The sequence below is a fragment of the Athene noctua genome, chromosome 7 (assembly GCF_965140245.1).
Source record: "Athene noctua chromosome 7, bAthNoc1.hap1.1, whole genome shotgun sequence".
Classification (NCBI taxonomy): Eukaryota; Metazoa; Chordata; class Aves; order Strigiformes; family Strigidae; genus Athene; species Athene noctua.
The window spans coordinates 13,107,285-13,123,409 of NC_134043.1; the positions used below are offsets into that span (position 1 = coordinate 13,107,285).

Below are 16,125 nucleotides of genomic sequence, written 5' to 3' on the forward strand. Positions count from 1 at the left end.
TTTCTAATAGTGTTTGTGGAGGAACACACTCATTTTTTTTAATAACCTGCTTTACTGATGTAAACATAAATCCAGATTTAATCAGAATTTTTCTTGGGATGGCATTAATCTTCATATTTTAATAAATGCAATGTTGTTTTATTTCATGGCTTTAAAAATAAAAATAAACACTTATCCAATAAAGAAGTCGCTGTTGCTAAAAGATGATGGAATGGGATGTCAGAAAGTAAGAAATAGAATAGTTTGTTCTGTATATGGTGTGAGGCCATAATCTATAAACCACAATCGATTAAAGTGATATTGAAAATGGTAGGGCAGGAGGTGGAAACTGGCAAGCCAAGGTCCCTGATGTAGAAAGAAAAATGAGATGAAACTGCCTCTGAAAATCCTCTGTCTGTGCACTGCTTCTTTCAAATAAGTTACATATGTTTGGCTCATAAGTGGACTTCAGTTTTAGAGGTCGATTTACACCATGGCTTTAATTTATGCATTCAAAACAAATCATGTGCAGAGCAGCAATCACTGATGCTAAGCATGTGTGGGTGATAAATTACACATGCACACAACACACGCACACTTCAGCTTCTCTGCCTCTGCGTCCAGTATCAAATGCCAAAATACCAAACCTTGTCAGTCCAGATTAACATCAGCTGTAGCCCTCACAGTGGTGGTACCTGTGAGTTGTAGTGTGCTCTTCTCAAGTAGTGCCCTGCTCCACAAACAGCCCCATTAATTGCATAGGAGTACAGGGCTACTTGTCTTGAGGAAAGGGCAGTAGCATCTGGCACGGAATATGTTGTATTCACCAGCTGAGAAATGAAGCTGCTACTTGACCAGCGTCTGACTAAAGCAGCTCAGTTCCACTTGGCTTCTCTTCTCAGTGGGGAAAGATAATGGATTTGTACAGATCACTAACTCATCTCTGTAGTTTTAATTTTTAAAGGTATCAAAATTAGAGGGATTGTTTGAAGGTCTGGTGCTTTTTTCCCCTTTCTAATCTTATTTTCTTAAGTCCTGAGCATCTTTTTGATTCTTATTCTTCTCTTTTCATGCCATCTGGCTTTAGGGAAGACAGAAGTCTGCTCTTCCTTGCACGGGCTATTGAGGTTGTCAGTAATTATGATTTGGTTGGCTGGAAGCTAATATGATTATTTGTTTAGTTCATCCCCTCCATAGGTTGATAGCAATGGGACAGTGAGCTAACCTTGTCAGGAAATGCCTGTCTGCCAAACACAGCCTCATGCTTGCAACTAACAGACACAGCTAAAACCCCCTTATTGCTTGCAAAGGGCTGTTCCCTTGGAATCAACTGCTCGAAGAGTGCAACAAACTAGTGTGAAATTCTGAGGTCTTATTCCTCAGTACAGCAAGGTGAACGCCTGTGCTGCCCATGCTCCTGAGATGCAGAGCACACATGAGTGTTGCTCAGTGCCTCGCAGGATCAACATTTGCACTGCTCCACTTGATAGTGCTGCTAATCTCTGTGCCTCTGATGAACTAACTGGTGATGCCCATGTGGGTTTAAAGGACTAGGTGCTATGACAGTTATTGTATCTCCCTGGGGAACATGATGTTCACTGCAGGTTCCAAACTCATCAGCAAAAATGCAGAACTCTCCCCTGGTGTAGTGGCAGGGGTTTGTGAGCAAACACAGTTTGGGAAGGGAGCTTCTCAGTCTTTGGGTCTAGAGCCCTGCCTCTGCAGATCATCATGTCCTGTCATTCCATTCCTATTGGCTTTGGAGTGAGAAAGAGGTAAATGAAAAGAGAAGGGAATGAAAACTGGGAGAGCAAGCACATCCTGGCAGATGAGAGGAGCAGACTCCTTCAGTGTGAATGCTTTGGATGACAGTATTGTGACTTTTGGTACAAGATGGCAGTTTTGTGTATCTTCTGTTTGGTAGTAAGAATGGAAATAAGCTCTAGTAATTCTTTCTTTCCTTTGGTCTGTCAAAGCCTAATCTCTTGGGTCTGGTTGAATTGATTTGATGATCCATTTATTACACAATCTAAAGTTTTAACTCTCAGGGAAGAATGACCAAAAGATGAAGTTATCTAGACCCAGAGCGAATTAAAGTGGGAATGAAAAACCTTTGAACTACAGATGTTTAAGCTGTAATGAAGATTCTGCAAGAAGACGTCATTCAGGCTATTACAAAAAAAGATATCTTGGGCAGGACCAGCCTCTTGGAAGCAGAAGCCTTTTTACAACACATGCTATTAGTGAAGGCTTCAGGGCTTCCACCAGGCTTCAGAGGCCTTATAAAAACTCTTTTTTGAGTCATAGGTGAGAGTTTCCATTGACTTCAGTGGGCTGTGGATAGTGCCCCACTTGCAGACTCCTAATCCTTTGTGTTATCCCCATTCACTGCTGTAGAAATGATTGCAACAGCCAGCAACAGGGAGGCTTACAGCTCCCAAGCAGGAGGCAGCAGGTGAGCTCTTATGAGTAAGATCTTATTTTCATGCAAATGTCCTTGGTAAGTGAGAATAAGGAACCAAAGAAAAAAATACCTTGAATAGGAGATACAAATGGAATTGTTTTTCAATTGAGCGTTTTCAGTGTATGCCTTTTTTCCTCAGATAAGACATTTATTGCAAGGCAATGAATTAAAGTGAATCGCTATTGATAGTAATGCCCTGTCATAATAAATCCAACTTCTTAGATATCTGTCAAGAGGTATTCTCCTGAGTCCTCACCGAACACACTCCAGTTAGTAGATGGCCAGAAGGGAACTGGGGGCATGGACCATGTGGTATCATCACCATCTTACTTCCACAAGCACCCCACTTTGTGGGATTTCATTAACTAAGTCAATAGCATTAATACAGCCAGTGTTAACCTGCTATGCTTGGGTAGCCTTTTGGGATAATTGGTTTTCTCTACCTATGTGAATTAGGATGGGAGACGACAGTGTATCGTTAGTTCCTTGAGGCATTCCCAGCCTGCCATTGAGGAGACCTAAGTGTGGTGTTTCCTGTAGGTATGGTATGAAATCTGGCCCCACTGAGCCAGTGGCAGAAGTCCCATTGCCTTTGAAACATCAGAATTTCATTATAGCATGTAAAATCCTATGTATCTTATTTCACAGTATTTACATACTGCCTTGGAGGACTTCAGATCTCACGGCCTGTGTGAGACTTTTCATCAGTATCATAATATGAAATGGTATTTACATGTAAACATTTCAATTTATTTTCTGTTCTGAGCACAGGGAAATGCTGTGATACTTTTACATTTTCCAAACCATGGTGCCCAATCTACTAGGAATGACAGCACATTTATGAAGTATTTTGATCTGTGCACGCGTGTATGCATACATATATTTGTCTTTTGGCGTGTGTTTGCTGCTGTGGTTTTATCTTTTAATGACATAAATAGGGATATATATATGTATATACTAAAGATATTGTAAGGATCTAAATTAGGGTGGATTTTGAAGTGTTCACTTAAAGTATTTGCCAAAAGTGTTGTTTTCTTGCAGTAATGCACATTGTAAGGCTTTTCCTGCTTACAAAAGGAAAAAAAAATGGAGCAAATTGTGTGTAAGTAAATACATTCCTCCTCACCCTTAAGTTTATTGCTGTCAGCTGATATAATAGGTTTCTCACCAGAGCTGAGGCAGATGAACGGGCTCCGAATCCTGAAGGGAGCCAGACAGCATAGCTATTTTGTTTTTAGATTTCAAATGGGTTTGAGTGCCTGCCGTCAGACTGGGAGAAGTCCCAGGCTTTGATGGTTGTTAAATTACAGAGTGCGTGTTTTGACAACCCAGCGGAGCCCGGGCTGGGTAGGAATTCATTATGCCCAGGATGCAGAGCGCAGGGACGGTGCAGCACGGGATGGCTGTAGAGCACCGCACCGGGCTTTTCCCAGGGCCCAGCATCACGGCCTTCTGGCGGCTCTGCAGCTCAGTTACTGATGGCCTGTCAGCTGGGGGTCATTGGCGGTGGCAGGGGACCGCAGGCTGTGATTCATTGAGTGCACCGTTAGGGATCTGTAGCTCACTGCTCTCAGCCAAGAGCAGCACATTAGCTACATGACATACATTATGATAGTGCCAGCAAAGTGGTCAGTGCCTAACCGGGATATATTGCAGCCTGTGGAGTGGCTGAGGGCTGCAGCACAGAACATATGGAGATTATTTCCTGAATTTATGCAGCACATGTTTTCCTATAAATTAAATTCAGAGAAAATGTGTATCATAATAGGGTGATGCTCACAACAGCCTTCTCTGTTATGAATTACAATGACCTCTCTCAGCTTGCCGTGTGCCCAGCAAAATGGCTTCATGCAATTGGAAACAATAGCGTGCACGTGGTGTCAGGGTCTGAAAGCCTGACCAAAAGGCTCTCTAACTAAAAGCAGGGGCTTTTTTCTTTCCCTGTTCCCCCTGTGGCTTCTCTTACTCTTCTCCTCAAAACTGCCCAGTTACCTCCTGAAGTGCTGAGTTGCTGAGAGTGTGGGCAGGTGCCCTGGGATCTGCTCCATAATTAAGTGGGTGCTGCCCTTGCTGAGGGGCTGCCAGACGGCAAAGGCAGCTCTGGACGTGGCGGCAGCCCCGTGTCCTGGGTGAGGGCGGTGTGGGTTGCTAAAACAACAGGATGGGGGTCCTTAGCCTGAATAATGAGTAAAGCAGCATGTGTCTCTTCTGTGTCCTTGGACTGAGAATCCCAAGTCTTTTCTAGGCAAATATTTGATCTTCTGTTGCCTGGGTGTGGGACAAAATCATCCTTGCCTTTTCCTTGGGTGTGCTGAAGCAGTTACTGTAACCTTTCTAAAACATGAAAGATAAAGTTATGTTCCTTACAACTGTGTATGTGAAATTTTTAGTAGAGGACATGTAGGAGCAAAATGGAAACTCATAATTAAAATATAAATATATACACTGTGTCTGCATATATATATATACCCACATCTCCCTCCCTCTCTCTCTCTCAAAAGCAATGGATACCAGACAGCAAAACAGTCTAGGGTTCACTTTGGGGCAAATCACTGTGGAGTCAGTACAGACTGATAGAGTGTTTTCAGCTGTGCTTAAGGGACTTGCTTTTTCATTTGCGGCTGATTACAGGCTAATAGGATTTCAAAGATTTCTGGGAGGGAACAGTTCACATCTCATTGCACTGGATTCTTTTATTTTCTTTTCTTTTCTTTTTTTTTTTTTTTAATGTTTCATTTATCATACTGATATCTACCCTTAGAATAAATTTTATTACTCTCCTGTTTAGTTTCTTGAACTGATTTTTCCCCTTGGTCCCTTGCTGCTGTCTAATTGTCAGTTTATAAATCATTTAGGACTTTTGGAAAGATCTTATCACCCTTTTGTGTGATAGAAGAGAATGGATCATTGGAATAAAAAATAATGTTGAGAATCTTATTAGGCTTAGTCCTCTTCTTTGTCTTTCACTAATACATGCATGATGTAGCTTGTACTGTTATGTTTTCTTACTGAAAATTAACAATTTGAAAGCAACTCATGGGAACAACCAATACAGCTGAATTTTATCAGTACAGACTAATTCTGTGACTGACCTCTGTTTAGTGGCAGTAGTAACCCAAGTTATTTTTCTTTAGCAGCTCACATGTTGGGAACACACACTTAGCCTGTAAATATGGATTCAGGAGGAAAATGAATACAGCAGTGTTCAAAGCAGCCAAAAGCTTAGAAATAATGTTCTGCTGTGACTTTTCCAAACTGACATCTTGATGTTGGGATTATAAATGAAACCATTGTTCCAGCAAAGGCCAAGACTAATAGAAAGCCTTTATTACTGGTCCATTGGCTAATTCTGCTTGTCTAACCCCTTTGGATGGACACAGTGTCAGAAAACGTACTCACAGAGGTTGCTTTGTGCGAGATTTGGCCTGCTGAGTGATTACATGTGGGCACAAAGATATCTCAATGACAAATGTTCTTTGACTAAAATTTGTAAAGTCATTTTCTTTCCCTAGGCCTTGGAGAGGAGTGAACTGATTTTTAATCTACAGCTTCTATGAGTGATATTTTCTTTGTATCCTATCACCCTTCTATTCAACCATTCTCCCCTTCCAAGCAGGTAAACCTCTGCTTAGAAGAAATTGTTTCTTCTGCTGAGCCTCAGTGCAGTTGACAGCTGTCACATACAAGCACTATACTCCAATACGTGTCTTTAGAGCTAGACAGTCTTTAAGAGCTTTAATCTTTTCTCTTTTCACATGCAGGGAATGCCTGGGAGCCAGAGACCCGTATTGTGGCTGGGATAACAAGCAGAAACGATGCACCACCATTGAGGACAGCTCCAACATGAGCCTGTGGACTCAAAATATTACTGAGTGCCCAGTAAGTGGAAGGAGTGGAAATATTTTATATATACTGGTGTGTGTATGTGTAGAAGGGAGAGGGAAAGTGTGTCACTGCCTGATGACGGCTGGCTGTTAGGAGAGCATGGAAAGCCCAGTGGCACACACAGAGACCCAAAATGTATTTGTTTTCTCCAAATCCCAAAGCAAGCATTTAGTCCTCCTCATGCCCACCTGTGCCTTGAGTGAAGAAGATTGGTTACTGCTGAGAACCATATAACCTCCAGGCGAAACTTGCGCTTTCTTAGGGCTGCTCCACTGTCTGCACCATTTCCTTGGCTTCCCTGCAGGTCAGGGAAATCAGAATAGTGTCCTTGGGCAGCACTCAGTTGATTTTTCCTCTTGGATCCCTGAGCTGGGCCCAGGAGACAACACTGGCAGAAGAGGCATTTAGGGAGCAGCAGAGAAACAGGGCATGCATGGATGGTTTGCAGACAGAACAAAAAGATACAGTATGTACTAGAGAACACAAGGGAAGGGGGAGGGTGTAACCACGAGAGGGAATATGAGAAATAGTGTTGGGTTCTAACCTCACTTCAGCAGACCAAAGACCAAATCTGCGTGGTATTACAAGGAGATCATCTTTCCTTGCCCTGGTCTCCATTAGATGCAGCAGTTTAAAAAAAAAAAAAAAAAAAAAGTGTCTCTGCCTGAATCAGTTTGAGTTGGCTCTCCAGCTCCCTTCCCACCCACCCAGCCTTCTCTGACGACAATATCCAGTTCCTGGCTGTGATCCCCAGAAGCCGTCTGGCCATATTTAATTCCTGCTGCTTGAACCATAGCTGCAAGGTGGCTGAGGAGGAAAACAAGTCTTGTTAAAGGAAGGGGGGGGAAGAAATTCTCATTAATGTCCGTCATTATTATCTAACGTCAATTAGTATGTTAATACTGCTAAGTCCAGTAGATAGAGAGAGTGGACTGGATGGGTTATATCTTCAGTATGCTGTTTCTGTCTGGAGGTGCTGGGATGTTTATTCCCCTTATCTTCCGTACTTCTCAGATATTTTCCCTGGAAATATTAGTCATTACTTCAATCCATCCTCAGCTTGGCAGGCTTAAGTTTTTCACTGCTGGATTCAGAGGCTTCTGTGTTTATAACCCTCCTGTGTGGAACTGGGATGCAGTGCTTCTTGATTGCCCATGCTGTTATCTCGTCCTGCTTAATGCCTGTGTCTGTTGATAGGTGTGTGAGGTGTTAATCCCCTAGTTTGAACATGTCTGCTGTGGTGCACACCAGGGAACAGGCTACTCCAGCTCATTGTTTCAAGGTCATAAAAATCCAGCACAGAATATGCAGAAGCTTTGGCTGTTCTTGGGGTGCTAGTTTTAGATTTGTTTTAGCATTTCCATTGTAGATTATTTTCTGTGTAGGTGCTGTCATTCTGGTGCATACATGAGCCTTGTGCTCTTCGACTAACGGGCTGCCAAGCTGTTTAAAATCCACATGCAAGTGCTTTCTTTTTCTTTCTCCTCTGCCCCTTACTGGAACAAATTCACCACTGGCATGGGATGGGATGGCTCACTGAAGCAGATCAGCAGTATCCAAGTATTTCCTTGTGTTCAGTGCAGGATAAAGGTTGTGCTCAACAGAGACAACAGTCTAGGACAGCATGTGTAAATGACCACTGGAAAGGCAGGGGAATGCAGTGACCCAATACTAAATTTCACTCCTGAAAAAGGCCTGTCTGTGAGCTTAGTTGGATGAGTTACTGTCTTAAGTCCTTGCTTTTCTCACCCCACTTTCCTGGGCTGAGCACCAGGCGCTCAGCTGTGCTGGTACAGCTGTACTGAGATCACACTCAAGTGTGACACGGCGTAGATTAAAAGCACCCCTCCCAAATAAACTTTTCCTAACCCAGATAATGTCAGTGAGTTCTTCTGCAGCCTAGCCCACAAACAGATGTCCTGGCACAGCTGAGAGACTGGCATGCAGCAACTTTTAAAGCCAGAACTGGCATATTATTGAATTATATCCTACAGGGGCCAGGCATTTGTGTGAGTCAACCACAACACTAACACAACTTGACTGCTGCTCTTGTGCAAACACGCTTGTTCAGAGCTAGTCTGAACAGCTTTGTACAGCACTACATTGTACCACAGATTCCCACTCTACAGCTTTAATATTAAGGGACCTTAGATAGAGGGTTAATCATCTAGTGTTAACATAGTATCCTGACAATGGTTAATATATGTTATTACCAGGTAACACCCAGAACCTCCTAAAGGTTTGTTGCTAAGGTTGCAATGTCAAACATGTTAGCATTAAGAAATTATAGGACACAAATTGCTCATGCTGCTCTTTTTTTTCCTATACGTGTGTGTGTCATATCAGGGAGTCCTGAAAACATGATTACATGCTGTTTCTTCTTAGACTTGGGAAAAGGAAGTTAGGTGCTTTTTGGTTTTAGGAAAACTGAAAAAAGCCACATTGTACTTTCGAATACCTTACTGATGCCAACATGAGCCACCAGCAGGAAAGGAACTTTAAGTTTGGCTGGCAAACTCCGTTAGCCAGGCTCATGGGATCACTGTTGATGGTGGTTGGTAAATTAGGAAGTGAATATTCCAAATAAAGTGTACAGTCCTCCTTATCCCAAGCCAAATGATGCTCTGCCTCTCAGATTTTCATCCCAGTCCCACTCTGTGTTCAGCAAACCTCTATCTCAGCCATCTGGCATCTGCTCCATGCTCCCCCATTTTCTTTCTAATCAGTGCCAGTCTCCCCATTCCTTTTTTGGGGGGACTAGCAGACTAGTACCCTGCTCTGGCCCACACTAAAGCATGCCCAGTGCACAGAGAAGACTTCAGGTGCTAGGATCAAAATGTATGAGTCTCTGAAAACCGAGAATTTTCTTCCCCAGTTCCCAAGGTTTTTATACCCTAGACGGATTTGAATGGCTTTTCATGGGCATTGTGAAAAGGCATTACAAAGACATAAAGTTCATTTCCTTGCTCTGAACACTAGGTTGTTTCAAGGAAAAGGTTGCTACTTATAGACATTCTTTTTGCCTAGATTTGATTTTAGAAATGGTTGAAATATTTTGACTGAAACTTTGCAAGAATTTTCAACTGCTATCAAACAGGCAACATGGAAACTTCCAGCTGAAACAATTAAAGCTTAGCAAAGTTGTAAGCAGTTGACATCATCATAGATGAACTGAAAGGACAAAGAATGCTTAGAGCCTAATCTGTAATATCAGAATAAACACTGAAAACATCCTGGTAGCGGGAGGTAGGAATGGTTAGTCTGAATTTTTATATCCTGCACTTGAGCCATTTTGTAAGAAACAAAAAGGCGATGCCTTTGGTGGGAGAATGAGAGTTTATAAAACAGGAGAACTCTGGAATTGGTAATATTGTCAGGTGAGAGAAGGGCATTTGATCACATGTCCTCTGTGTCTGATGGTCACTGTCTTGGCTACAAAGGATTTGCCTTGTAAAGATATTCCTGAAAAAGATCAGTGCATGTGGGTTTTTATCCCACTTCCCAAGTTTGCTCTTTTGAAGATATTTTTATGAATTTAAAGATGGAATAATAATCCATATGTAATTTCTTAAGTATAAAAACTTCCCACACTCACAACGTGACATGTTTATAAATCTTAGCATTTTGGTTATGGCTGCTTATTTGTTTAATTTTTGGGTTGCTTCCCAGTATCACTTATGAGCCAATAATTATTTGTCAGCTTTTTTTTTTTTTTTTAATTGAAGCCACGGGCCGTATCATACCATTGATTTCTGAACAGAACTCCCTGCTGGAATCAGCAAGGCTTTCTGGCTCAAAACTGAATAGAAATGATCCAATACTTGGATTATGACTTTTGTAAGGCAGGAGGAAAAAAGAGATAAAAATCTGGTATTAAATATCTCAAAGTAATTATTCTGATTTTTTTTTTTTTTCTCCTTACTTTTAGCAATCCAACTATATTGATTTTTGACGGCATGCATGTTTAAAACAACAAATTCAACAACAACAACAACAAAACTCAGTGTTCTCTTCTCTGGGCATCTTGCCTTGTAACCTGCAGCCCAGAGCAAATTTTTATGACGACATGATAATCTATTGTAAGCAAAAGTTTACAACAGATGCTTGAAACCCCCCGACTGAAGCCTGACGAGCGCAGTAACAGATCTAAATTACTTCCATGCCACTGCTGCATATTTTTGATGTTGCTGTAGATGGGTGAGAGGGGAAGATGACAGCCCACCAGAAGTGCAGTGTGAGTGTTTAACTTAGTGCCAGACTTGGAGAATAAGCACAGAGCAGCATGTTTCAGAGGATAAGTGTTTGGAAGCATTACTCTCATGGCTGTGGTTGTCTCCCTGTGTGGCTTCCAGCCTCTCCATGCCTCAGTTTCCTTGTCAGTAAAGCAGGAGAAATTGTTTCCCCCCTGAGGTGGCCCAGGGGACTGATCCTGCTGAGTGTGAAGCTCCGTGAAGCATGGCACAGTGGGGTTTGTCAGCAGTAGCTGGCTCGGATTTGGGGCCAGGGCTGTTTGCCAGGGCCCCAGCCTCTTATTTTCTTCACCCTTCATTGCGTGTGACACCGAGGCCAAGTTCAGTGTTGCCTTTGCCAAAGCTGCTGAGCAACCCACCACCCCATGGGTGACACCAGTGGGGATGATCCACTTGCAGGCAGCTGCCATCCGTGCCATCCTGCCTGCAAGGGCCTGCACTTTGGGACATGGGGTGGGGAGGATGGAGGGAGTCACAGGGAGAGTGCCTCAGGGTGCTGCGCTTAGAAGTGAAATAGCTGTAGGCAGGGCCAGCATGGATGTCTTTCTGCCTTGTGTTTCTGAATTCAGGAGCAGAGGGGAAACCAGGGCAGCTTTCCAGACGTGGTCCTGGCATTGCTGGATTTTGCAGTAGCAGTGGAGTGGGCACAAGAAGGCAGTGGTGGGCTGGGAGCAATCCCGGGAGGAGCAGGCAGTACTCATCTTCTCAAGTCAGCCTTGGCAGTGAGAGCCCTAGCACCTTGCTCCCCCAGCCCTCAGCTTAGGGCTCACTTAGCAGCACTGCTTAAAACAAGGCACAGGGGAATAAGCTCTGACACCCTATCTCCTGGCAGGTCTTCACCAGGCCTGGGCTGAAATAATTCTGTTTCTCATGCTTTTGGTCTGCTAGGACTACTGTCTTTTTACTTCTTCATTACAGTGCACAGGAAACTCAAGCCCCAGCCTGTTCCGGGCTGTACAGGCATGAAGAAAAGGGCAGTGGAAACAGATAGCAGCGTGGTCCAGTCTCTAAATTGCCTTGAGATGAATTCTTGTTCTTTAGCCCAGTGCATGATCCTCAGCATTAATTCCAGTCACCACCATCTCCTTCACTTTCTATCCTTCACCCAGCTTAGCCATTTAGGCTACAGCTCTGTTTAGAAAGAGAGCCAGTTCTTGCTGCATGTTTGGACAGGGCCAAACTCAGCAAGGCCCCGGTCTCAGCTGGTCACTATGGTTATACGAATGCTAACTCGGAAAATATTCTGCAGGAACAGTCCCAAGCACTGCAGAGGCAGGAGCATAATGGAGTGGGGACAATCAGCACCGGCCATTGTGTTGCTTGAAAGGCTGAAGCTGTGCAGTGTGGGATGAGGGCGTGTGGTGGTTTTGTGGTGTGGCAGATGGATGCTTGCGCCTGGTGTGGTGCTGGCTGGGTCGACTTGGGTGCCTGTGCGCACACGTTAGGTATGCGGGGTGGAATTTGGAGGGTAAATATTGATGCGGCATTGTCTGAAAACAACCCTCTGTTTTGAATCCTGCTTGCAAGCACCGACAGCTCCCATCTAAGCTGCATCTTAATCCCCCCAACAGCTTTGTTTGGCATTTCTGTTGTGGGCTGTCTCCAGAAATGTAAACTTGCTATTAATGACCTTTTTTCTTTTAAAATTAGGTGAAAAACCTGACAACAAATGGAAGATTGGGGCCTTGGTCCCCATGGCAACTGTGTGAGCATTCAGATGGGGACAGCACAGGCTCCTGTATGTGTAGGTCACGTTCATGTGACAGCCCTCGTCCTCGCTGTGGAGGTCGCAGCTGTGAAGGGGCCAGGATAGAGGTTGCAAATTGCTCAAGGTACCTTATTATCTTTCTGCTTTTTAGGGAGTGAACAAGAGTTGTGTCCTGTCCTGTCCACAGCTTAGCTCCTTCCTTATGTTTCTGTGACCATGTTCACAGAATCACAGAATTGTCTAGGCTGGAAAAGACCTTGAAGATCATCCAGTCCAACCATTAACCTAACACTGACAGTTCCCAACTACACCATATCCCTCAGTGCTATGTTGATCCAACTCCTAAACACCTCCAGGGATGGGGACTCCACCACCTCCCTGGGCAGTCCATTCCAACGCCCAACAATGCATTCTTTAAAGAAATACTTCCTAAGTATGTTTTTGTATCCCAGCCAAACTGAGGTATGTGAGGTCCAGCTTGAAGCCAGTGAAAAATGAAGGAGCCCAAGGGCTCTGAGAGAAGGGCCTTCAGCCAGGGCTTTTGGAAGATGAGCACCCCAAATTGCTGTACACATTAACTTACACTGTGCCTTGGTTTGCCTTAACTATACAGTGAGTAGTGACTCTTCAGAAAGAGGTAAGGCTCAGGTAGTTGTTAGCCAACTGAATAGCAATAAGCTAAAAAAATCCAACAAGCTTATAATGTTTCAGTGTTTGGATTCCACGGTTGCATTGCCAAAAGCGAGCAGAGCTCCTTCAGAGCAATGCTTGTAAAGAGAGGGCCTAGCCTAGCTCCAAGCAAGGCTTGTTTGCCTTGTTCTGTGAGTCTGTGAACTGTCTGCAGCAGGCTGGCTAGGTGAAAGCAACAGATCATTGTCTGGCAGCGAGCAGCATTTAGGAGGCATGCCTGCCGGGGACAGCACTTAAACAACGCATGTAGCTCAGTTGTGTCAAAGTGCTGCCTTTCTCGGGAAGCCTGAAGCTTGTGCTTGAACAGTATGGAAGCTAAATGGCCTCCAGTCGGGTGCCCAAACATAGCCACCGTGTTTGTGTCCGTGTTACCCCACCACCCTCAGACTACATCATGTCATGACTCAAGGAAAGACGATACATAGTGTAAGCACTACTTAACCAGGGTGGGGCCAGCCAATATTTTAGTAAATATTGGGTCAATACAGTTTTTTATCTACTTTATCTTCTCCAGAAACATTCATCCATTAAGGACAGCTGTCTCTTGACTCATCTCTGGAGATCAATGCTGGTCTTGGCACCAAAAATTCAGCAATACTCATGTTTTAATTGGCATCACTCCTTCCAGCTGTGGGCTGTGCTGCCCAAGAAGGCATGCAGTCATTCCTGCCCCTGTGCTGCCACCGTGGGCTGAGCAGAGCCTTCCCCAGGCAGGCTTTTTATGTCAGTGGCAAATGGAAAGTATGCCAATAGGATGGATTTCTCAGCACTGCTCTGATGGCAAAAGAGGCAGGAACAGCTTCTAAGGAGGAGATGAAAAATAAATTATTCAATCTTAAGACATAGGAAAACAGCATGGTTTGAAAAATAGGGACATCTGGTCATCCTACATCCGCCTCAGCCCTCAAATTTCCTTTAATTGACTTCATATGGCATTGAGATTTCTTTTTGCAAAGAGGGAGCAGGCTGCTTGAAGATGACTTCTATTAGAAAGCTGGAGATCTGAAAATAAAAGGTGTCTTTGTTAAAAATCCTGAAACACAAATAGATGCTGAGAATTTTGGGGGGGGTGAGGAATTTTTAGTAGAAATTACTTTCCCTTTTTTTCTGCAATAGCAACAACCTTCCATTGGATTTTTTTCTTTTTGTAATTTTGTATATAATCTTTCTTTTCCATTAAGGAGTGAGAAGGTAGTAGGTGGGTTAAAACATAGCAGAATAAGATGGAATAGTAGCATTTTTATATAAGTGAGTTTCTTTTTCTTTGACCTTGTTTAGGGCAGGAGAGGGGAAAGGAAAGAGGGAGAGGGATGAGAGAACACGACGAGGAGGGGAGAAAGATCTAACAGGGTTCTGAAATAAACCTGCCAAGAAGAGGCAAGAGTTGATAACAAATACAAAAAGTGTGAAGGGCAATGTGGGTTTTAACTTTCATCCTCTGCCCTGATTGGTGCTATGCCAGAAAGTATTTCTTGCCAGCAGTGTTATTAGTTCAGTAAATGCTTTGAAAATTAACATCTGTTTTCAAGCTTAGCTTTCAAAAACCAGAGAGCACCTGAGCTGTTTTTTGACTATGCTTTGTAGAAAGATTTTTCTTTATTAAAAAAAACCCAAAACAAAACAAATGAGATTTTTTGGCTTAAGGCAGTGAAGTGTCAAGATTAGGCAGTTCTGTAAGACAGAGCATTGCCACTGGCTCTATATGAAATTAAACCTGCAGCACAGAAGAGCTGAGATACAGTTCCTCCTCTCCTGCTCCAAGGTTCAGTCGTGCTGCCAAATCAGAGGAAGGTGAGGTTTAATAAATGCAAGATTTTAAAGATGAAAATGTTGGCTTCTGTGTAAGCACGTGGTTGAGTCACTGCATGGCAGCAGCGTCACAGGAGCCACCGCCTGCACGTGCTCAGCCCATTGCAGGAGCGAGGCACGTCTGTTGCTGAGGTGTGAACTAAGGGGTTTTACATCACATTTGCTTCACGCTAGGTTACCACTTCTCAGCAGAGATGTGGTCGCTCATTAAACCATGAAACTTGATTTTGTGTCTGAGCTCTTAATTGTTTCTGGTTTCTACAGATTTAAGGTCACAGTACAGTGACGTCAGCAGGTGGCCATGAAAGCTAAAAGCAATTATTGTTATTTTTAATGAAATTTGAGATTTCCACTTAATAGGATTCAGTGTTGAAGGCTTTAGGAAAACACCAAATATTGTGATGTTTACGATAAAACCATGGGAACTGGCAGTACTATTGCGGTAAGAGATTTAAAGCATCAGTACCTACTGAATTAGCAGAGGGTAGGTTTCTTACATCCTTTGGTGCAACCAGAATTCGTGAGTGTGAGCCCCAAAACTCTTTGTGCAGAAGAATCCAGGAGATATGACTTTGGGATCGGCCGCTGGCTCAGAAAAGCAAGGTTATGAGACAAGGGGGTGATGATGGGGGAATAAACATGCTTTTGTCAAGAAAAACTCTAGGAAGCGTTTTCAAAATCATTCAGCACTGGCTTCATTCTCTTCCTTTCTGATTCTTAGAGACTTCAATGGAAGGAAAGTTAGGTCAAAGCTAAGCACTTTTGAAACTCCCTTTTCTAAATCTCTGCTGATACAAAGTCTGGTTGAAATTAATAATGTCTTCTCTGATAAGTTCAATGATTCCCCTGTCAGTGCTTGATGTTATTAAGCACAGCATGATGTGAGCAGATCATTAGGTCACCCTCATACTCAGTTCTCTCTCACCCTCTTTGTTAGGAATGGCGCTTGGACACCCTGGTCTTCCTGGGCCCCGTGTAGCACCTCCTGTGGGATAGGCTTTCAGGTCCGCCAGCGATCCTGCAGCAACCCCGCTCCACGATATGGGGGCAGGGTCTGCGTTGGACAGAGCAGGGAAGAAAGGTAAGAGATGTCCACAACACCGTGTGTTCACTTCCATGGTTATAATGTTGGCAGCTGGAAGTGGTGGCTCTTATGTGAATGCAGATTAAGGCTGTTTGACTGAATGCACAAAGTGGAAGGAATTCCAGAGCCTGTGAGGGATGAGGTCACCCACATGAATGGCTACTCTCTTACAGTGAGCCTGTGGACATCAGAGACTTCAGAGCTGCATCCATTCTCAGGCAGGACCTTTCAGACCCTCACAAGTATTCCTGTCCTC

At 43.6% G+C, this 16,125-nt stretch overlaps 1 protein-coding gene across 3 annotated transcripts in view; it reads left to right on the forward strand.

The window, feature by feature from the left end:
- SEMA5B (semaphorin 5B) overlaps positions 1-16,125 on the forward strand; it is a 276,944-nt gene that overhangs the window by 226,057 nt on the left and 34,762 nt on the right. For all 3 annotated transcript variants that reach the window (XM_074910110.1, XM_074910111.1, XM_074910112.1), the window contains exons 14-16: positions 6,205-6,322; positions 12,229-12,410; positions 15,723-15,866. In XM_074910110.1, coding sequence (XP_074766211.1) covers positions 6,205-6,322; positions 12,229-12,410; positions 15,723-15,866 — 444 coding nt within the window. The remainder of the gene's footprint in view (positions 1-6,204; positions 6,323-12,228; positions 12,411-15,722; positions 15,867-16,125) is intronic.